Source organism: Melospiza melodia, chromosome 18, assembly GCF_035770615.1.
Source record: "Melospiza melodia melodia isolate bMelMel2 chromosome 18, bMelMel2.pri, whole genome shotgun sequence".
NCBI classification, from domain to species: domain Eukaryota; kingdom Metazoa; phylum Chordata; class Aves; order Passeriformes; family Passerellidae; genus Melospiza; species Melospiza melodia.
The window spans coordinates 15469934-15492941 of NC_086211.1; the positions used below are offsets into that span (position 1 = coordinate 15469934).

At 55.3% G+C, this 23008-nt stretch overlaps 1 protein-coding gene across 2 annotated transcripts in view; it reads right to left on the bottom strand.

Annotated features, from left to right (window-relative positions):
- Window positions 1-482: 482 nt before the first annotated feature.
- Window positions 483-23008, bottom strand: part of ABCA3 (ATP binding cassette subfamily A member 3) — a 32310-nt gene continuing 9784 nt past the window's right edge. For both annotated transcript variants that reach the window (XM_063171326.1, XM_063171327.1), the window contains exons 6-31: window positions 20819-21078; window positions 20018-20134; window positions 19384-19504; window positions 18390-18563; window positions 17583-17764; window positions 16290-16436; window positions 15834-15963; window positions 14957-15111; window positions 14067-14222; window positions 13573-13783; window positions 13150-13300; window positions 12120-12218; window positions 11767-11959; window positions 10642-10945; window positions 9880-10153; window positions 8782-8986; window positions 8102-8321; window positions 7704-7862; window positions 7050-7222; window positions 6648-6782; window positions 6348-6542; window positions 5240-5427; window positions 4912-5082; window positions 4348-4535; window positions 4168-4241; window positions 483-2920 (exon numbers count right to left, since the gene is read on the bottom strand). In XM_063171326.1, the coding sequence (XP_063027396.1) occupies window positions 2789-2920; window positions 4168-4241; window positions 4348-4535; window positions 4912-5082; window positions 5240-5427; window positions 6348-6542; window positions 6648-6782; window positions 7050-7222; window positions 7704-7862; window positions 8102-8321; window positions 8782-8986; window positions 9880-10153; window positions 10642-10945; window positions 11767-11959; window positions 12120-12218; window positions 13150-13300; window positions 13573-13783; window positions 14067-14222; window positions 14957-15111; window positions 15834-15963; window positions 16290-16436; window positions 17583-17764; window positions 18390-18563; window positions 19384-19504; window positions 20018-20134; window positions 20819-21078 (4514 nt within the window). In that variant the 3' untranslated portion in view covers window positions 483-2788. The remainder of the gene's footprint in view (window positions 2921-4167; window positions 4242-4347; window positions 4536-4911; window positions 5083-5239; window positions 5428-6347; window positions 6543-6647; window positions 6783-7049; window positions 7223-7703; window positions 7863-8101; window positions 8322-8781; window positions 8987-9879; window positions 10154-10641; window positions 10946-11766; window positions 11960-12119; window positions 12219-13149; window positions 13301-13572; window positions 13784-14066; window positions 14223-14956; window positions 15112-15833; window positions 15964-16289; window positions 16437-17582; window positions 17765-18389; window positions 18564-19383; window positions 19505-20017; window positions 20135-20818; window positions 21079-23008) is intronic.

The window sequence follows — 23008 nt, forward strand, 5'->3', positions numbered from 1 at the left end:
CCTCTCCCTTGCAGCTGCATCCTTGCCCCGATGCTGCCTCATCTCCCGGGGCTCAGCAGGGGCTGCTGCTGTCTTAGGTGATGTTTGGGATTGGGGGGCATATGGGAATCTGCAAGGGGGGCTGAGCACCCTGGCTGTGCTGCAGCATGTCGGTGGGCAAAGCTGCAGGAATGGCAGTGCCAGGGCCAGCTGCCCACTGCCATGGAGGCCAAAAGGCTCCAGGTCTCCCCCTCACTGTGGCTGTTTGGGAGAGCTGAGAGGGGATAGTTGTGGCTACCTGAAGTAAAGAGAATGGGGACCCCACCTTCTGCTTCTACAAAAAATACTCCTCAGCTGATGGGCTTTTCAAGCCAGACTGAGCTCTTCTCCTTCTGGTTTGTAGGACACCCCTCTACCCCCATGCCCTTCTCCCCAGGCAGAGAGCAGAAGGCCAGCACAGGCTGAACAGAGTCTGACTCGAAAGGAGGCCAGGAAACACCCACTGGAAAAAAAAATCATCTTTATTATTCCTATGAGGGGAACAACAACCACACTGCAGCCAGGGGGGAGTAGAAGCTGGCCAGGAGCTGTGTTGCTTCTCCCACCTGGGAGGCCAGAGCAGTGCCAGCAGCAGCTGTGCCCCTGGCACCTGCCCATGGAGCACTCCTGGTCCTGCTCCCAGCCCCAGGCTGGCACACCAGGCACTGTGGCTGTGACTGAAATCAGGAGCAGCACCACGCACAGCCCACAGTGCCTGCCTCGCTGCCAGGCAGGGTGTGCCAGCCCTGGGACAGGGAAATGCTGCTTCCATAACACCTCCTTCATTCAGGCCAGGGTGGCCCCAGAGGGATGGAGGGCTGGGGCCAGGGGATGTCATCCCTGCCATGGACTCTCCCCCAGCTCTGCCATGGCAGCATGGGCAGGGAGGGGGGGAAGCTGCCTCCGTGTCCCCACCCAGCACCAAGCCTTGCAGGGGCACCAGAGCCAACATGAACAGTTGCTGCTGTGCTCAGGGCACTGCCAGCCCATCCTCCCAGCTAAAAGCATCCCCCCTTTCTCTTCCCTCCCTGGGACAGTCCCTGCTGCTGGGATTCCCCCTGCATGGTGCCCTGGCAGTGGCTGGCTCTGCTGCCCACCAGGATGCTCCCAGGGTGCAATCCCTCCCTGGCAGCAACTCCACAGGACTCCAAGGTGTCAGAGCAGGCCTGCTGGCTGCTGACTAATAAAAGCACACATCTTTAAGATCCAGGGAAATTCTTAGTAACATGATGCACCATTATTCTGAACAACAACATTAGGCAAAGGAAAGAAATTGAACAGGAATAAATGAGTCAGTCACAAGGAAAAAAATGAAAACCCAACCCAAAAATATAACCCAACCCCTGACAATGCAATCACTGGGAGGGAATCAGCCCCCCTTGCCATAAATATTAATTATGTGCAATTGTGTGTAGTACTATAGTGCAAATAGCTCTGCATTGATCATGGGGCAGCTCCCAAGGGGCTGCCCCAGGTGACACAGGGACTAGTTAAGGACAGACAAGAATCAACACAGATTTCCAACAAACAAACAAAAAAAACCCCAACCCAGTCATTGGGAAACTCCAAAAAGGAGCTGCCTCCTCCAACTGGGCCCAGGCAAGGCTGGGCAATGCTGGTGCCCAGCAGCATCCTGGAGCCAGGCAGGGGCAGGACAGGGCCTTTGCTCCTGCCTGCTGCTGGCACAGCCTGGTCAGGGGCAGAGGGGATGAGGAGGCAGATGCAGGACAGATGTGGTCAGGTTGGAGCTGTGTGGGGTGTAAAGAGGTGAGCTCAGCAGGACATGGGCACAGCGAGGGCATCGCTGGCTTCAAGCTGGTCCTGTGGCTGCACTGCACAGTGTGGGGCTGTGCTGCTGGCAGAGCCCCTGCATGGGCACAGCACTGAGGCCAGCAGCATCCCTGGGCACCCTGTGACGCTTCATACCCATCCCACAGAGCACAGCCAAGACCCTGCAGCACCTCTCCCTCAACCCACAGCGTCCCCAGGGACCTTGTGGCACCTCTCACCCGTCCCTGCAGTGTCCCTGGGCACCCCTCGCTGCCCCCAGCTCTGGCTCCCAGCCCTGCCCATCACGTGCTGTTCTGAGGCCGAGCTTTGGGCACTGCTCCATGGCTACCTCTCACCCAGAGCCAGCTCCTGGCACCACAGCTCCCCCTGCACAGCTGGGGCCAGAGCCAGCTCCTCAAGCCACGCTTGGCAAGCTTTCCCTAGCGCTTAAAGGAGACAGAGCCTCCTCTTTCCATGCCAGGCAGGTGCCAGACAGGAGCTGAGCTGTGCCCCCCTGGCTGCACACAAAGTGCTCCCAGGGGTGATCCCAGCACATCCTGCTGCCCCAAGGACGGTTTGGATCTGAGCTATGTGAGAGCCTCCTGCTAAACCACGAGCAACCACCAAACAACACAGGGACATGCGGGTGAGGAGCGCGGGGCGCGTCCCGCTGGGTGTGAGCGAGAGCAGGGAGGAGGGAGCACAGGGGATCCTCCTCCTCTGCCATCCCAAGTCCAACGCCCCTCTCCACCCATCCAGGCTCTCCCGGGTTTTTGGGTGGAGTTTTTTTGCTGTATGGATGAAGAAGGCTGGAGAGTGGCAGTGTCACATGCGCACACACACGCACACCCACGCACCCGGAGCCAGAGCTGCCATCCCCTCACCCTCGCTGGGAAGGTTTACATTGATACAGTATTTAAGACACGCCGATATATAAATTACTGTCTCTATATATACTATGTATAGGCTGAGGGCCAGTCCGTGCCAGGGCACCAGGGGCTCATTTCCCTCTGTCCTCTGTGTAGTGCTGGAAGCGAGTGAAGCTCATGAAGACCTGCTCCAGGGAGATCTGGCTCACCGAGTAGTCCTCCAAGCGATATTTCTCTTTGGCTTTCTCCAGGGCCCCAAAGACCTGCAAGGGAGGGCAGGGACAGGAGGCAGCATGACTCGGTGTGGGGGGACTCCCAGGAGCACAGGGGAGCCCCAGGCTGTGACAGGGAGCACCCACTGTGACAGGGAGCACCCACTGTGACAGGGAACCTCCCAGCTGTGGCAGGGAAAGCAGAGAAAGCTTTGTTCTCCAGAGAGACCCAGGAAAATGACACCTTCCCGGGCAGGAGAGTGGGGGGAAGCCAGGAGCATCTGACACCATTTTAAAACATATGCTATGGATATGATTGTTGTACACAATTATATGTGATAAATGCACACATATATACATATATACAAATATATACATAGAGATACATGTATATATGTATTTATATATATACACACACATATCTGGGTTTGAATCCCTGCCCAAGGCTTCTGCTAACACATTATATATATAAAATATTTACGTAATATAGAAATAACAGGATACTATATACACTATACATAACTATCCGTATCTAGCATACACATAATTTTTATATTGAACTACATGATATACATATTGATAAACTCACTCTCTAGTTTTTATATAATCCTATACATAGTTTTAATATAATCTGTATACTATGTACTCTCTCTATATATACTCTATAGACTATACTATATACTTGATATAGAGTATATAGAGTATATAATCTTATAGAGTATTACCTATACCACATACCCTATTGAGTATATATTATATATTGTATAAATACAATTAAAGTATATGATATACACTACATCCAGTGCATGTAATATACAGATATGTACATATATATATATATACACACATATATATATATACACTTAGATCTGAATATGAAAACTATCTATATACTATGAATATCTCTCTATGTATTCACATATAGATAATGTACATGTAGACAGTATATACAGAGAGCTATACTAGGTATGCTCTATACCTAACCCTGTATTCTGTATGCAGAGGGTTACATACTGTATCTGTACTGTGGGGTTTTATCGGTGTCCCTGGGCTAGGACCCCTCAGGATCAGTGGCTGGGGAGAGCCACTGCCCACAGCCCCAGTGGGACCACACTGAAGCACTGCCAGGGGGTTCCTGGGGCTGAGGGGCAGGAGCAGGGAGCAGTCAGCACGGGGAAGCTGTGCCCACCCATGCCAGGTTTCCACAGTGTAATGCAGTGTGGGGAGGATGCACCACCGAAAGCAAACCACCAAGAACATGGGAAGGGGCAGGAGAAGGGTTCCCAGTGCCCCCTTACCTGTGCCCAGCTGAGGTTCTTGTTGGTCAAGTGGTAATGCACCATGCCCTGGTGCTCATGCTTCAGGACACTGCCTGGGGAATGGAGCAGGGAGAGGCTCTGTGTTAGGGAAGGTGCTGCAGTTCACACCCAGCACCCTGCCCCTGCTCCGGGGGCAACCACTCCAGCAGCTCACGGTACCTGGGAAAGTCTTCTCCACGAAGGCCTTGAAGGCCTGCAGCTCACCCTCCTCCTCGCTCCGGGTTTTGGCCAGCAAGGTGTATCCACTACCAAACTTGCTTTTGAGGTGCTGGGGGCTGCCCAGGCACTTGAACTGCCCATTCACCATGATGGCCAGTCGTGTGCACAGTGCCTCACACTCCTCCATGCTGCAGGAAGGAGAGGACTTGTTCAGAGAATCCCAGGATGGGTTGGGCTGGAAGGAACCTTAAAGCTCATCTTGTTCTACCCCCTGCCACGGACATGGACACCTTCCACTAGAACAGGCTGCTCCAAGCCCAGTCCAGCATGGCCCCAGAGATGGGGCAGCCACAGCTTCTCTGGGCATGTAAACACCAGACACAAGCAGAAGCTTCTGGGAAGCGGCTGGAGGTTTTGAGGAGGGACTGAAGCTCTGGACTCTTTGAGGAGGAAGATTTGGGTCGAGCCAGCCACTGGCTGCAGGCCCTGAAGGTGTGTCCCATCCCTTGGATCCCACCACTCTCCCTGATCTCTTATGCCAAGCCCTGCCCAGCCAGGTGTCACCTGTGGGAGGTGAAGATGATGGATTTGCCACACTCCCGTGTCCGTGTCACTGCGTCCCAGAGCAAGCGCCGGGCCACGGGGTCCATGCCAGTGGAGGGCTCGTCCAGGAAGATCACAGGGGGGCCACCAATGAGGGCAATGCCAGCACTCAGCTTCCGCTTGTTCCCACCGCTGCAGAGGAATCACAGAACCATTAGGGCTGGAAACAACCTGCGAGATCACCAAGCTCAGCTGAAAACGGGAGCAAGGAACGGGGACAGAGCCCCAGCAGGAGCACGGGAGCAGCACACCAGGGGAGGGACAGCGGTTTGGCCAGGCCTGCTCTCACCTGTAGGTCCTGACGAGCTTGTCGGCGTGCGGCTCCAGCAGCAGCCCCCGCAGCATGTTCTCCACGCAGCTGCCGATGTAGCGCTCGGGGATGCCGCGCAGCCGCGCGTACATGCTCAGCGTCTCGCGGCCCGTCATGTGCTCCAGCAGGGCGTCAAACTGCGGGCAGTACCCGATCCTCTGCTGCACCTGTGCCCAGGGGAGCACACGGCAATCAGCTCACGGGCAGGGCTCCCAGCCAGGGCTGCCTGGGCACCCACGGGCCCTGCTGCTCCTCCCCGAGCGATGGAACTGAGCCGCAGCTCTGAAACCGTGGGGGAAATGAGAGGGAAATGCCCCCTGGAGCAGCTGGGCTGACAGGGATGGACAGATGTGTCTCTGGACAGCAGCTAGTGGGCTCACAATGCCTTTGCCAAGCTGGTTCCTCACTGTGATGGACCATCTTGGGGTGCCCAGGCTCTCAGAAGAAGGAAAGTGCTGGAGGGCTGGTACCTCCCCCATGTCCTGCTCACTTGCAGGGACAAGAGCATGAGAGATGGCAGTTTCAGGGAAGGAAGCAATTTGGGGCATGCTCTCAAAGAATGTTCTTCATGTCTGACCTTGCCTGAGATCCCAATTCATTTAAGAGTCGGACTTGATGGTCCTTGTGGGTCCCTTCCAAATCAGAATATTCTGTGAAGTCTGGGACAGTGGTAGAGGAAGGACTGGACCGAAAGTCTAACCCCTGCTCATCTCTTCCTCTCCCAAAGGAAGTGGCCAATTCCCAGCAAGGACACCCCTAGCAGAGCTCTGGAAAGGTTTGATACACTCATTTTAGAGACCATCCTCCAATATTTTCCACATTTCCAGCTATGGAGGTAAAACCCTTTGATGGAGGGTTTGCTACCCTCATCAGGTTTGGTCTCCGTTTGTATCACATCTATAATCCCAGTGGAGAGGAAACTGCTTCCTCATGGTCAGATAATGGAGAGCTGAGCCAGCCAAGGACACAATGTCCCTGGGATATTTATTATCCCTGCCTCTGGAACTGCAACCATGTCCTCTTGGAGGCACCTGCAAGGTGGCTCAGCCCAGGCAAACACCACCCTCGCCCCTGCAGCCTTGGGTACCTTCTTGATGTTGGCCAGAATGCTGTGGCCATCCACAAAGGCGTCCCCCGAGGTGATGCTCTCGTCACCCGTCAGCATCTTGAAGGTGGTGGTTTTGCCCGCTCCGTTGAAGCCAAGGAGACCAAAGCACTCCCCTTTGCTGACAGCCAAGGAGATCCTGTCCACTGCCAGCAGGGACTCCCGGCTGTCATAGACCTGGAGGAGCCACACACGAGCCACATGTCACTGCCTGATGGCACGGCAAGGCCCGGGAGGACACGGCTCAGATGGCAGCAGGATGCTCAGGTCACCCTGCCTCACCTTGGTCAGCTCCTTGATGACCAGAGGGCTGCTGAGAGACGACAGCAGTTCTGGTGGTGACTCCAAAACCTTCTTCCTCTCATCTGCCACGTCCCTGTCCTCTGGCAGCACAGACACCCTGTTCAGCAGGGCGACCTGAACACAGGGGGAAGACACACTCTGTGTCACCTGGCTGCTGGGGGATGAATGGGTTCCTCCAGTGTCCCCAACCCTGGGAGGATCCATCCCTCTGGAGATGCCTCACTCCCTTTGCCAATCCATACACTTAACAGGACTGGCTCCTCCAAGCTCCAGGGATGCTCCCTGGGAAGATAATGTAGGTGATGAGGGCCCATCTCCAGCTCACAGGGACTCCTGGGCTGGGCTTGGAGGGCACAGCTCCCTCCCACGTGCTTCACTCACCCATTTCCGCCGCCTGCAGATGCCACAGACCAGAGTTCTCAGTCTCCAGAGAAGGTTTGTCTCGATGAGGAAGAGGAGGAAGAGGAAGGAGAAACCCTGGATGGCCAAGGAGGTCAAGTACCGCCCAATCCCAGGGGTCTCCCAGGAAAAGTAGTTCATCTGATAACTGATATCTGAGGAAAGATGGAACAAAATCAACTCCAGGATCAATCCACACTTTGGGGAGGGGCAGATAAACTCCAGAGGAAGCTGTGAGCCCAAAGCTTTTCCAGGCTTATCTTCATCCCACACTCGCTCCCTGCCCACAGCTCTTCCCAATGCTTCCCACAGGAGGATTTGGGTCTGGAAGGGATCTGGCAGAAGATGCCCACTGGAGGCAGGCTGAGGACACCAATCTTGGGACTGGGATTTCTTCACTCATCTCTGAAACTTCCCCTAGCACACATTTTTCCTCCAAATCATGAGTAAGGTGATCCAGTTAAGGAATTTTTTCCTATGTATGTCCTAATATGCTGCCCAGTTTTTGCTCTAAAATGGTACCTGCAGCTACTGCCCAGGCAGAGGCCCCATGACACTGCCCAGTTCCACCATCCACCCCACACAACACCCCAGTGATGCTGTGGGGGCTGGCCAGGTGAGGATGTAGAGACTCACTGAAGGCCTTGCAGATGAAGATGGCTTCAACAGAGGAGGTGCAGAACTGAATGAACTCATAGTTCTGGTAGAAGTCACTGATGCACTGGCCCAAGCAGTAATTGGGTAAGATGAGAAAAACTTTATCCAGGGTTTTGGAGAGGTCCACCAAGCCCAGTTCTGAAAGAGAACAGGTGGATCAATGAATTAGAGACTGCTGGTTTGGGAGAAAAAACCCTGATACTTGAAAAGCCATGAAGTTTAGAGAGAAACCAAACATATTTTGTCACATTTAATGAGTGAGAATGGACTGTTGCAGTGTTTTATGGCTATTGTGGGACCAGCCCTGGGGTCAGAGAGCCCTTCTGGGGGCTGGACCTTATTGGTGATGGCTGGGCAGGTAGAGGGCAGTGACCCACCTGGGATGCTCATGATGGTGACGGCGAGGAAGGTGGCGGTGCCAGAGAGGATGTTGAAGATGGTCAGACGGGTGTAGGCCGTGGCTGCCACCGAGAAGAAGAAGCTGAGGAGGTACATGAGGGGGATGATGGCCCAGCCATAAAGGAGGAAGATCAGCATCACGTCAACGAGGTGGCTGTCTTGGGTGAAGGCTTGCACATTGAAGGCTTGGAATATCACCTGGGGCACAGCAATGCGGGCAGAAGGTACATTTGGCTTGACCTCAGGCGATGTCTCCTTGTCCCAGTGGCCCAGGGTAACATCAGCACTGGACTGACCCAGACAGCTCCTCATGGATGGGACCCACCAGCAACCCATGGCTGTCCCCAGGGGAGGCCCTTTCTGCAGACTGGGATGAAGAAGAGATCTGGGGGATTCCTCTCCAACATCTCATGGATTTAACATTTTCTAGTCCCAGCAGCAAGAGGGAGGACAAAGGACACTGCCAGAGGACACTGCCCCAGCTGGTTGGCCGTGGTCCAGCTCCCAGCAGGACCAAGGGACAGCTTTCTAGTGGATCCTTTCTACAGAGACATTGCCAGTGGCCCTGTCCTTCTCCCTGCACCCACACACATCCCCGAGGAGCAGAACCCAGCATCCCACCAATGGGGAGGGCATTGGGGTGCCAGGGGTGACTCACCAACATCAGAGCGCAAGGGATGAGGAAGTTGATGATGTCCCAGAGCAGGGCAGAAAGCCAGAAGTTGACCACGTACACGCCGCTGACGAACTGGACGTGCTTGGCCTTGATGGCGCGTTCGCTGACCAGCAGCAGCGCGAAGGTGCTGGCCAGAGAGGCCATCCCATACAGCAGGTTGATAGCAATGGCAAAGCCAGTCTGGCCTCTGTGGGGACAGGGGGACATGTTAGGGCAGGGACACCTCAGCCAACCAATGCTGAGGCTACACAAGGACAGCACAGAATCATAGAGTAGTCTCAGTTAGACAGGACCCACAGGGATCATCCAGCCCAGCTCCTGGTCCTGCACAGACACCCCAACAATCCCATCCTGTGTGCCCCTGAAAGTGTTGTCCAAATGCTCCTGGAGCTCTGGCAGCCTTGAGACCAGGACTATTCCCTGGGGAGCCTGGCAGTGCCCCACCACCCTCTGGGGGAAGAACCTTTTCTTGATTTCCAGCCTAACCCTCCCCTGACACGGCTTCAGCCGTTCCTTTGGGTCCTGTCTCTGGTCACAGAGAGCAGAGATCAGCACCTGCCCCTCTGCTGCCACTCTTGAGAAAACTGTGGCCAGCACACCCACACTGGGTTCCTTGAAGAGGCTACACTTGGCCAACATGCTGAAGAAACACTCAAGGGAGTCAATCATCCCCCAGGCACAGCCCACCCTGCACACCACAAACCTCCACGCTGCCTTGGCGAGGTCCCAGACATGGCCCCTCTGGTCTAGGTGAGGTTCAGAGGCCCTGGATGTGGGGTTTTGTGAAGAGCATGGCAACATGGCCTCCACTACTATGGGCACCCAGGAAAACTAACCCCAGCCAGTATCTGGAGGGGAACAGCCAACTCTGAGATGTGCATGGGATGACATGGCTGCCCGGCTCAGCAGGGAAATCATCTGCACAGCTTTGCCCCCCTGACTTCCTGAGTGCAATCACAGATACACTTGGGTCTGAGAAGCTCCAGCCTGGCTTCTTCACTGACTCCAGCACAACCAGGCCAAGCTGCACCCATGGGAGCCCTAGCAGGAAAGCGAGCCCTGTGCCGTCACCACACGTACTCCATGAGCTGGTCCTTGGCCTTCTCGGTGATGTTGCGGGGCTGGGGGTAGTTGGTGACGGTGATGGAGGCGTTGGGGCCTGCCAGCACCCTGAGGATGGCGCTGTCAGCCAGCATGAGGGCGGTGGCCGGGGAGTGGTAGGCCTGGTTGTTGAAGAGCGCCGTGACCAGCGTGCGGTTCCCCGCGGCCTCGAAGGAGGCGGCTGCAATGTAGTGCTCGTTGAAGGCTCCTCCCTCCTCGGAGGCTCTGGAGATGAGGTACTCCTCCAGCCCACCTGCCAAACACCACTGCTGTTACGGGCGGGTCCATCACACCACTGTTAACTGAGGACAACTGGAAAAGACCCCAAGCAGACTCAGCCCTGGTGGCCCACCCTAGTCCTCATCACAGAAACACAGATCCATAGAATCTCATGAGTTGGAAAGGACCCACAAGGATAATCAAGTCCAACTTCTGGCCCTGCATAGAACATCCCAACAATGCCACCATGTGCCTGAGAGTGTTATCCAAAGCTCCTTGAGCTCTGGGAGCACTGGGGCCGCGACCATTCCCTGGGGACTCTGCTCCAGTGGCCACAAACACGGGGCTGTGGAGAAGACAGCTCTGCTCAGATGAGGAGAGGTCCTGCCAATGACGCGACACTCCCACACAGGAAAGAAAAGCATCAGATATGGCACAGCTGGGATCTAAACCACCCACACCAGTGGCCCTGGACACCCCACCAGGCACCACCTGCTCCAGGGGCACTCCCTGAGCCCTCACCCAGCACCTCCAGTGGCGACTGATGCTGGGCATCCAGCAGCTCCGTGTACTGCTCCGCCAGCCTCTGCGGCAGCCCCATGGCACCCGACACCGAGAAAGGCACGATGGTCTGCCCGTAGGGCTCCAGCGTCAGCCGCAGCTGGGACGAGTCCCGCGGGCCCGGGAAGGTCTTGGCCACGATGAGGGCAAAGGCAGTGAAGATCAGAGGCACGAGGAACTGCGCCGCCACCATCTTCCAGTTGCGCCAGCTGTACATGGCCCGCTTCATGAACATGGCGTAGAACTGCTGGCAGCACAGGTAGAACTGCGAGGGGAGAGGCCGGGTCACGGTGAGCCCTGCCAGCTGGGGACACGTCACCCCATGCAGCTGATGTGGAAGTGACCCCAAACCACCGCCATCCTTTATGCACCTGCCAGCCTGCAGCAGAGTCTGCTCTCCAGCTAAGCCTATAAAGGGATTAGCAGGGCAGCTGCCCAGCTCCAGCTCATCCAGCTCCATGGCTTCTGAACGAGTCACAGTCACTTCAAGATCTCAGGTGTTAAAAGCAGCTTTAGCCATGACCTTTACCTTCCTCCACCTCCCAGCAGCTGAGGCTCCCAAACAGGATTACTGCAGGGCAACCGGGTGAGCACCTGCGAGTGCCCCGCCCAGCCCCTGCCAACACCTTCTGTGCTTTTCAAACCCAGCAACATCCTCCTCCCCCTCTGCCTTTGAGACGTGCCCTTGGGAAGACAAGGGACATTGATCACAGGCGCTGAGGCAGCGGGGCATGAAGGGCTGCCAGGGAACTGGAACACGAGCCTAGCGAGGGAAGGAAGATGGATTTCCTCATCTTCCTTCTGGAAAACCCCAACGACAGAACAACAGCAGGTGGAAAACCACATTGGATCACCTTGAAGAGCAACTTGGATCCCAAAATTAATATAAAGAGTAACCCTATCAACCCTAAAAATCATTTTTCTTAATGATGCAGATTCCAACTTGAACTTTCAATTTGATTGTGGTTCCAAACCACATGCAACAACAGCAACTGTGGGGGAGGCTCCACTTGGTAGCCCTGCTTCAAGCCCCTCCCTTCACACATCATCTCCCCATTCCTGCTGCACTGACCCCCCAGCACTCACCCCGGTGTTGAGCTTGATGCTGGAGCAGTCCTCAGTAATGAGCGCGCCGCTGTCGTCCGTCATGTCTGTCATGCCACTCAGGCTGCTGGAGTCATCCATGGCCCAGTCGTTGGAGCGCCTCTCGTGCTGGTACTGCAGAGCAGGCAGCTGGATGGCCTGGATATCCATGCTGGAGTCCACGAGCTTCCCAACCCTGTGCCAGGAGGGAAAGCAGGTGATGAAACAGATCCAGGCAGGATACAGCTCTTCTGAGCTGGGGAAGCCAAAGACCAGAGACCAAAGCCAACGAGTGCCCCGGAGGGCTGTGCTGGCCATCACCAAAGCACATGGGCACTGGTCACCCCTGCATCTACCTGAGGAACACCTCCTCCATGGTGGTGACCGAGGCGCCGTAGCTGGCGATGCCCAGCTCCTCCCGCCTCTGCTCCAGTTCCGTGAACAGGGCCTCAAACCTGAGCAGAGAAGGGAGACATCAGACACTGACACTCGTGGGAGGGGCACTCAGGGGTAAAGACCCTCTGGGTATCAGTCCTGCTGCTGGCTGGAGTCTTGCATCCACCCCCAGGCTGACCTTGGCACTGAGCACACCCCTGTCCCCCAGGGCAGACTTTGGGCTCCACTGGCTGTTTGTTCTTGCCTCAGCTATCACAGAATCATGGAAACACAAAAGGGTTTGAGTTTGGAATGGACCTTACTGACCATCCCCTTCCACCTCCTGCTTCCACTATCCCAGGGCGCTCCAAACCATATCCACTTTGGCTTTGGGCACTGCCAGGGATCCAGGGGCAGCCACAGCTGCTCTGGGCACCCTGTGCCAGGGCCTGCCCACCCTCACAGGGAACAATTCCTCATTCCCAATATCCCATCCATCCCTGCCCTCTGGCAGTGGGAGCCATTCCCTGTGTCCTGTCCCTCCATGCCTTGTCCCCAGTCCCTCTGCAGCTCTCCTGGAGCCCCTTCAGGCCCTGGCAGGGGCTCTGAGGTGTCCCTGGAGCTTCTCCTCTCCAGGTGAGCACCCCCAGCTCTGCCAGCCTGGCTCCAGCCCTTGGAGCATCCCTGTGGCCTCCCTGGACTTGTTCCGGGAGCTCCCCATCCTCCCGCTGGTGCCTCCAGACTGGAAGGGAGCACTGCAGGAGGGGTCTCACGAGAACAGAGCAGAAGGAGACAATCAGCTCCCCTGACTTCCTGGGTCTGTAGATCTGATTTCAGAGCCAGAACATCCTGCCTTGTGTGTGCCACCCTCAGCACTACAGGAGGAACTGAATCCCATTTTCCACGACCAGTGCTGATGCAGGGAGCAGCTCCCCTTTCCAGCAAGCCTGTGAGACAGGGTGTGAAGAGAAGGGACCCCCAGGGATGGGCAGCAGAGGACAATGCCATTACCTGTGGGTGCTCTCCTTGGGCAGGATGAAGGACAGCTCTGCCCCGGCGTTGCTCTCCATGGTGGCGTTGGGCACGTAGTGGCAGATGAGGCGGGAGATCTCGCCCAGGTTGCAGTAGGGCTCCTTCACCATCACCATGTGATACCCAGCCCCTGGAGGGAGCCACGAGAGAGGGAGAGGAGGGTCAATCCCAGCCTGGGCAGGGGGCTGGGACAGAGAGGGATGCACAGGCACCGCTCTGCTCCGGACACGGACACGATGCAAGAGCAAACGTGGGGATGGGCCCCAGGAGAGGCTGAACAGCAGGACGGGGAGCACCAGCCATCAGGCAAGGAGCAATGGATCCCCTCCCTGCTCTCTATACCCCTCCTGCTCCTCCCTGGCCAGGAGAGCACACGGAGCACAGCCTGCCCTGCTCCCATACCGTATTTGCGCTTGAGGAAGAGCGAGGAGCCGCAGCACTGCAGCTCGCCCTTGGCCATGATGGCTATGCGGTCCCCCAGCAGGTCTGCCTCGTCCATGAAGTGAGTGGTCAGCAGGATGGTCCTGTTGCTCCTCTGCTGCTGCAGGAGATCCCACGTGGCTCTGCGGGAGGCTGGGTCCATCCCCGAGGTCGGCTCATCCAGCATCACCACCTGCACTCAGGAGAGGGGAGCAGGTCAGAAAGGGCTGGGGGAGGCCCAGCAGCACGGGAGGGACAACCTCAGGGCCCAGGAGAAACCTCACAGCAATGACCTTGGGGAGCAGCTGCCAGACAGCAGAGCCTCAGGGCACAGCCCTCAGAGTGGGGGTGCTCCTGCCCGCTCCCCGCTGTCCCTGCCTCTCCCACTGGCTCAGGGCAGATGAGGAACAGCCTGGGAGCCACCCCAAGGAGCTGCAGTGGCCCAGGTGTGAGGGGGGCCCAGCAAAGGCACCTGCCTTGGAGTCCCCGATGAGGGCGATGCCGATGGACAGCTTGCGCTTCATGCCCCCGGACAGGGCCTTGCTCAGCGAGCGGCGCTTGTCCTCCAGGCCCAGGATCCTCAGGATGTGGGTGATCTCCTCAGGACACTTGGAGGCTGGGTATCCCTTCAGCTGCCAGACAGGGGAAGGGAGGGATGAGCCCGCCTGCAGGGCTGCCAAACCCCCCCACACTCCCGGCTCCACACTCAGACAGCAAAGTGGGGAAGCAGAGCTGGACTCCTGCCCACCCCTGCAGGAGCTGGCACAGCTGGCAGGGGTGGCTCCATGGAGTTATGCTGACTGAGACCCTGCACTCCTCCACCAGCCTGCAGATGAGGTGGGAAGGGGATGCAAGGGCTGTTCTGCTTATCATGGAATCATGGAATAGTTTGGGTTGGAAGGGTCCTATAAGATCATTTAGGCCAACTGCCCCGCCTTGGGCAGGGACACCTTCCACTATCCCAGGCTGCTCCAGCCCCATCCAACGTGGCCTTGGACACCTTCAGGGATCCAGAGGCAGCCACAGCTTCTGTAGGTAACCTGTGCCAGGGCCTCATCACCCTCACGGGGAAGAATTTCTTCTGTATATCCCATTCAACTCTGCCCTCTCTCAGTGTGAAACCATTCCCCATTGTCTTGTCATTCCAGGCCCTTGTCCAAAATCCCTCTCCTGGAATCTCTGTAGTCACGCCGAGAGGCTCCAAGGTCACCCTGGAGCCTTCTCTTCTCCAGGTGAACACCCCCAGCCTGGCTCCAGAGCAGAGGTGTTCCGCCCTCTGACCATTTTGGACCCACCTGATATATCTCACCCCCAGAAGCCCAGGTGCCTCCCCAAGGGCTGTCCCCCTGCTCGGTGCCAGGCTCACCCCTGCATAGAAGTGGAGGTGCTCTTCCACTGTCATGTTGTCGAAGAGGACGTCGTGCTGGGGGCACAGCCCCAGGCTGCGGCGGATCAGCACCATGTCCTGGGAGATCTCGTAGCCATTGATGTAGGCCTGCCCGCTTGTCGGGGAGTGCAGACCTGTGGGGAGCTCAGGGTGACCCCAGTGCAAGGAGACAGTGGAAATGTGGAGGGTCCTGATGAGTATCCCTCCCCCACCAGTTTTCTGCCAAAAACCAGAGCAGGTCTGTCTCGTGCTCAGCCTGGGGGACAGCAGCTTCCTCCTGCTACAGGACGGGCTGCAGGGCACCCACAGGTGGGAACTGGCCCCCAGTGCAGACAGGAGAGGAACAGGCAGGTCAAAGATGGTTCTGAGCCGTGCAGAGAGCCAGGCAGGGCCAGGGCAGAGTTCCAGGAAGGTCCCGTGAGCCCCCTGAGCTGCCAGGAGCAGCTCAGAGCAATAGAGAACAGAAGGGGACAATCAAAGGTCATCGTGTCCCTTGTGCCAAAATAGGTATCCTGGAGCCCAGCAGATCAAGAATGACAAACAGCAGATCCACCTTATCTGTGTTACCATGGCAAAGCCTACAGAGAGCAATCCTGGACAGCAGTCTCTTCTCACAGCTCTCCAGCACAAAACCTGGCTGCCATTTCACCACTGGCTGATCCCACTCTTGTGGAGGGCTGAGCAGGGACCCCCATGCTCCTTCTGTGCCCCTCTCACTACCCTGGCACTCCTAGCCAATGGCTCAGGAAACTGAAGGTGCTCCAAGGAGATCAAAAACCCCTCCCCAACCTCAGAGACAGGGTCTGGCTCTTGTTCAAGGGTAAAGCCATCAGCTCCTGCAGCAGGAAACTCCTACCTGTGAGCATGGATAGAGTGGTGGTCTTCCCAGCACCGTTGTGTCCCAACAGGACAGTGATCTGCCCCTCGTACATGTTCACTGTCAAGTCCTTCACTGCCTCTTTTGTCTTGTTCCCCACTTTGAAGACCTGTGGAGATGAAGTCCATGAGTTGGTGCTGTGCTTCAGGCAAGTGCCTCAGCTCCACCCAGCAGGCAAAGCCTGGGATGCTCACGGGGTGTTACCAGGAGACAACAGGTCTAATTCAGGTTAAATTCAGCTGTCAACAAGTTAAATACAGATGTCACTGCACCTCTAAGTACACAGCACTTCATCCCACCACAAAATGCAGCCAGCTCTGGGGAAGAGCCATACCCAGCCCCAGGGCAGCACAAGGACACAGAAGCTGCCTGCAGGCAGCAGATTTTACAAAACCAACATTATGGTGTGTTTGTGCCCTGCTGGGCAGTCAGTACCTTGGACAGGTGCTTTATTTTGATGCCTGACACGAGGTCAGCTGGCTCCTCCTCAATGTACTGACTCTTCAGGGCTTTCTCAGGGTCCTCCTCCTCCTCTTTCTCTTTCCCCACAACAGTCCTGGGCCGCCCACACCAGTACGAGGGCTGATGGAGGAAGGGAGAGACAGAAATCAGGCACAGGCAGAGCCCATCTCTTCATCCCAGCCTTGGCCACCCTCCTCCTCCCACAGACATCTCCCAAGGATCTCCCAGACTGCTCTCCTCGGCCTGGGAATTACCAAGCAGAACATCTTCAGCAGCAGGGCTGACACGATGGAACAGCTCCTCCTGCCCTCCCCCATCTCTCCCTTACAGCAGGACTGCTGTGCTTACACAGCAGCTCTTCCCCATCTTCATCCCCATGGAACAAATTCCACTGAGAAGTAAAATCACTCAGACAGCATCATCCTGCCCAGGAGAGCCCATGGATGGCCATCCCCTCCAAAACTCCTGAAAAACACTAAATACAGCCTGGGGTCCAGCTGCTGCAGTCACAGCCCCTTTTTTTTACATGGCTCTCTAGGAATGAAACTAAGTGTTTGGGACCTTAAATCCTGGTGGGAATAACAATTCAATAACTCCTGGATGCAAAATCAGCTTTTGTCAATGGCTGCAACTCTGTTTCCCCAGTCTGACTGCAAGAGGGAGTGAGATGCTGGCGTGAAACCACTCTAGGATGAGGAATTTGGAAGGGAGAAGGAAAAGCCTCTCTATCAAATAACAAAGGATCCATCTCCAGTATGCAAACAGAACAGACTCTCCCTGCAGCCACGTAGCTGCAGTGCCCACGCAGCTGCAGCTGCAGAGGGTGATGCCAAGTGTTTGGCTTGGCAGAGCGAGGGTGGCTTAGCTGAGGGGTGACACCCACCCCTGGCATGTGGCAGCTGGCAGTGACACACAGGTCAGCCATGCCCGCCTGCATGGCAGCGCTCAGGGGTGTCAAATGGCTGCACCTGGCTCCTCCCACCTGGGCTTTCTCTCCAATGCCTTTGCTGGGGCCTGGAGACATTTGAAAACACCCTGCATGCCAGGAAGTGCTGGGAGAGAGCTCTAAAGCCAACATGACCTTCATCCCCAGTAAAAATCAACAGCTGCATCAGCCTTTAGTGAGGACATGCTGCAGGCCCTGTGATTTTGGAGGCCAGATGGTGCCACCCTTGGCCATCTGTGTGGCCTAATGCACGGCACAGAAGTGGTGACTGTCCCCAGGGATGCCCCTCCAGCCCAGGGAGGGGTGCAAGCAGTGCTCACCGTGAGGAAGAAGTACCAGGGCTGTGGCACACCGTACTCCCCAGGGAACACAGCCTCCACGTACCAGGCCACCACACCATACAGCACCGAGTCCAGCAGCAGCATCCCCAGCACCTGGGCCAAGGTGAAGTTGTCATCCACGCTGACAGGCTTCATGAGGTCCCTCCACTGGATGCCAGTCCCTGCAAGGCACATGGGACACTGCTCCCTCTGCATCCCCAGGAGGGCCATCTTCTCCAGGACTGGCAGAGAGCAGCCCCTCTGCCAGCTCACTGCTCCCTAACCAGGAGCCCCTGCACGGCTCTGTGATCCTCTGCAGATGGAGGGAAAACAGGCACTGACCCCTCGAGGCTCCCCCCCCCACCAGGATCCTTCCATGGCATTCTCTGCCACTGCCTGGGAAGAAATGATCCCTTCTCCAGCATCACCCCTCCAATCACTACTGCCACACCTAGTAAATGCATGGCTCTGCATGGAACCAACAAATTTAAATTAAATTTTAAATTACATAAATTAATTCTTTTAAATTAAAGAAATTAAAGATATATATTGTGAAGGAGGAAATGCAATGGTTCCCATCCATTAGAACAGAATTCTTCTGGTAATTAAAGTGAGGATGGTCCTTTGCACAGCCCAGGGGCACAGGCACAAGTTCAGAGAGCCCTGGTATGGGAGCAATCAGCTCTAGTAAGAAGGAAATTACTTCTTCTGTCCAATGTCTCTCCACCAAGGCAGTGGCACCCCACCACAAACGAGGTTGACAGGAAGGGGATGCTGCTCTCCCCAGGAACACATGGCCCTGCTCACCTTTCCCCTCAAACATGCCGATGAGCTGCGCCCCCATGGCCATGGCCACGTTGGAGATGAGGCAGGACGCCAGCTTCTGGCTGTGGGACATCAGGTCGTAGCGGGGCGAGATGAAGAAGTAGGGGATGTAGGAGAAGAAGTAGAGGAAGCCACCAGCAGCAGCTGCAACGTTTGCTGCCAGCACAGGGAAAAGCAGGAGGGAGAACGTCAGGGTGAGGCCACCCAGCACGGCTCACCAGCTTCCCACCCAGGGACGTTCCAGATTTGGGCACTAAGCACGGTTATGTAGGGGCAGCACAGGGACACACCCTCATCCCAGCAAGGCAGGAGCCTGACCCCAGCCCCAACCCCATGGTGGGCAGCTGCAGAAGCCTCTGCCCATCCCAGAGCAGAGTCCGGGGCCAAACCAGCCAGATGAGGCCCTGAGACAGGAGCTGGTACCAGGGAATGGTCTGGGTTGGAAGGGGCATTAAAGACCACCTTGTCCCACCCCCTGCCATGGGAAGGGACACCTTCCCCGATTCCAGGTTGCTCCAAACCCCATCCAACCTGGTCTTGAACAGTGCCAGGGATGGGGAAGCCACAGCTGCTCTGGGCACCCTGTGCCAGGGCCTGCCCACCCTCACAGGGAACAATTCCTCATTCCCAATATCCCATCCATCCCTGCCCTCTGGCAGTGGGAGCCATTCCCTGTGTCCTGTCCCTCCATCCCTTGTCCCCAGTCCCTCTCCAGCTCTCCTGGAGCCCCTTCAGGCCCTGGCAGGGGCTCTGAGGTGTCCCTGGAGCTTCTCCTCTCCAGGGGAGCACCCCCAGCTCTGCCAGCCTGGCTCAGAGCAGAGGGCTCCAGCCCTTGGACCTGCTCTGGTTTGGGAAGCAACAGTACCCACATCCCTTTCCACACACTGTGTAGAAAATGCAGCCAAAAATGGGAAGAAATGCCCCCTCCACAAGTCCCAGTGTCAGTAACAAAAGGAGGCAGCGCAGGGGGACTCACCTCGTGAGAAGAAGGTGCTCACCATGAAGTTGAAGGAGATGGAGGAGATGGAGAAGACGGCGAGGAAGGTGAACACCAGGGTGGGGTCACTGTTGGTGAGCACTGCTCCCTGTTCGCTCACCTGCCAAGAAAATCTTGTGAAGCCCAGAGCTGCTGGAGCCAGCTGTGGTGTCAGCAGCACAGACCCGATGTTCTCCAAGTGCTGGAGACCAACTCAGGTGGGTGAGGACACCCAGAAACTCCCAGACCCCTCCAGAGGGTGGAAACGCAGGTTGCCTTCATGTGATGCAGGATCTAAGGGGCAGGGGATACCCTGGACCCAGAGAGTCCCCTCCTGCTTGCCCTGGTGTGGGCACACGCAGAGGGGAGAGCTCGAGGAGCTGCAGAGGCTGTGGGAGCAGGGTGGCCCTGCTCTGCATGCAGTGTCCCTGGAGCTCCCATCCCCACCTCCCTCTGGGGGCAGTGACCCTGCCATGAATGCAGCTGTGGCCAGCACTGCTCATTTCAGTCCAGGAAACCCAAACTCCAGTCTTTGGAGGAGCCCTGGGACACCAGGACAGTCCCATGGCAGAGTGGCCCTGTCATCCCTGTGCCTTGCCAGCACAGAGTTTGTGGCCTGGGGACAGACGCTCACCTTGACACAGAAGAGCACGGTGACGAAGAACACGGACACCAGGAGGAAGAGGAAGAACATGAGGAACCAGGCACTCCAGTGCAACCAGTTGCTGAGGCCCATCATGTGCATGTACTCCTGTGGGAGGTCACAGTGTCACCCACAGCTGCACCCACACTCCCTGGGCACAGCCAGGGCAAGGCACAGGTGGCTTTCCCTCGTGGCACAAGCAAAGAGGAGGTGGCAGCCCCAGGTACCAGCAGTCCTGCACAGCCACCAGCATGGTGTGGTGTCCCCCACCTCCCCAAACAAGGGCTGTCACACTGGAGGAGTTCCCAGAGAGCTGAGCTGAGCCCAAACCCAGAGCAGGGTGCCAGTGGTGCCACCAGGGCCACCCAGCACAGGGCAGGACAGCCAGTGCCTGGGGGAAGCCAAGCCCTGCTGTTGTAAGCACGTGGCCGAGCTCCAGCCGCCCCCACAGCACACGCACAACAGGTCTCTACATGCAAAAGGCAAAAACCTTCCTTCAAACAGCCTGAACTCTTGAATCCACAAGCTCTGGAAGCCAGGCATGTTGCCCTCTCTCCCAGCCCTGGAGAAACACCAACCCTGTGGTCCAGCACCCCGGGCTGCATGGCAAGGAGAGCCCAGCCTCCTCATGGCAGCAGGATTAGCAACATTCTTCCCTGGGGCTCGCTAATCCGCTGCCATCCCCGCATCCTGCTCACTGGCTCCACACCCAGCAGGGATTTTGTTCCTAATCCAAAGGCATCATCCATTGGGGAAAGCTGCAGAGGGAGGGGAGCACATCCCAGCTCTCACCTTCAGCTTCTTCTCCTTCTCGTGGACGACGGCGCGGACGATGTTGAGCGAGGTGTAGGTGAAGCTGAGCATGAGCAGCAGGGGCAGCTGGTTCTGGATGGCCAGGAGGAAGAGGTCGTTGACGTAGGCTGGGAAGGGGAAGCGCTGCACCACCACGGTGATGTTCTCCAGCAGGCTGGCAGAGCTGGCACCGCCGTGGTACTGCATGATAGCCCTGTCCACCGCGTGCTGCACCGCCAGGAAGCCCTCCCGGAGATAACCTGCACAGCAAGAGCCACACCAGGAACAGACATGGGGCTGGGGCTGGAGGGACACACAGCCCTTGTGGGAAGGGGAACAGGGACTAAATCTGGAGTGCAGAGGAAAAGCAATATAAGCACCACTGACACATGGGGGGCTGGGGAAGGACTGATACCTCAGCAAATTCACTGAATCACTGGTTTGGCCTGGAAGGGACCTTAAAGCTTATCTTGTTCTACATCCTGCCGCGGGCAGGGTAACCTTCCACTGGACCCAACCAGGATCTTGCATAACCATCATTTAGGAGGAGCTGCCAGGAAAACTCTGTTCATGGCTGCTGTCCTGCAAGATGGTTGTGACTTTGTTATGGGGAGATTCTCTGTCACCACCAACCTCCACAAGTCACTGGGCTTGTGTTTCTCCTCTTTTTCTTTGTAAACCAGAAGAATAGGCAATACTACACAGGTTGCAGTCAGAAGTATATCCTGTGACTCACACATGTGGTGTTAATTTTTGTGCATTAGAAAACACTGCAAATATTTCAATTTCCCAACAGCATCTCCCAAGTGGGAAAGGACCCACAAGGATCATGAGGCCAACTCCTGGCCCTGCACAGACACCCCAACAATCCCACCCTGGGCATCCCTGGCCAAACACTCCTGGAGCTCTGGCAGCCTCGGGGCTGTGCCCATTCCCTGGGCAGCCTGGGCAGTGCCAGCACCCTCTGGGGGAAGAGCTTTTCCCTAATCGAAACCCCTCTCGACACAGCTTTAGATAACAAAATCAACTTAAAATAGTTTATTTTTAAGTGGAATTGCTGCCAAATGTTACCTGAACAGGAACTTAAGTTCTCTTACAAAACCCCAAATGAACATTTTGAAAGTCAGTGGGCTAAAATGACCCACAGAGAGAGAAGATAACAGTGGAATTATGAGATTGGGAACTTTGTTTGATATTAACTCATGTACTGAGCAAACACTCTGCTTTATTTACACACTGTGAGCAAAACCTGTTTGCCCACTTCCTTGCCCTCACTCTCCCTGGACACTGAAATCGAATACAGAGGGAGAAATCCCACTGAGGGAAATATTTCCTTTGCCACCACAGGAGGAGTTCCCAAAAATCCAGTCCTGAGCCAGCAGCAGCTCCAACAATGTCCCTGCTGGCTCATGCTCTGCCAGTGGTTTGGCTGCCCTTAAACACCGCAAACCATAGAACTGCTCTATTTACTTTTCAAGTACTTAAGCAGTACAATAAACACAGGGCAGTTTGGATAGTGATATAAAATTTCCATTAAAAATTGAAATGGGAAAAAAATTAAATTTTAAAATGATTCATGCACATTAAAATGTATTCTAATCCAACCCTGCTCAGCAGAGGTGCCCAGAGGCCAAGCAGTGCCCATGAAGTCACACAATAAAATTTAAATAAAGGATAGCTATAATATAACAAATATAACAAAATTCTAACTATAGTCCAATTGCATCTAAGCAATGAATAATAATTCAACAAAATAATGACACATTAATATAAAAAATAATACATTATTTATAATTAATATATAAATAAATATTAAGAAGCTCTACAGTAAATAATTAATATTTAAATATTAATTTAGAATTGTGTCAGTATTTGATGAATTGTTTATATATGCACAAAACTGAATATAAACATCTATAGAAAAGCATAACCATTTAACTATTTATATATTCATAAAGATTTATATGTAAATTTTAACATTTTAATATATATAAATATTTAATTGCTTGTACATATAAAATAAATATATGCTTATAACAAACAAATATTTAATTGTTCATCTTATACAGATATAAATTTAGCATTGATATAAATAATAATTCATTATAATTAACTGAATTTAATGATTTCTTTTAAAGGCACCTATTTCTTAAAAAGCTCATAGCCTGCCAGGTGCTGTAGGAAGGTGAC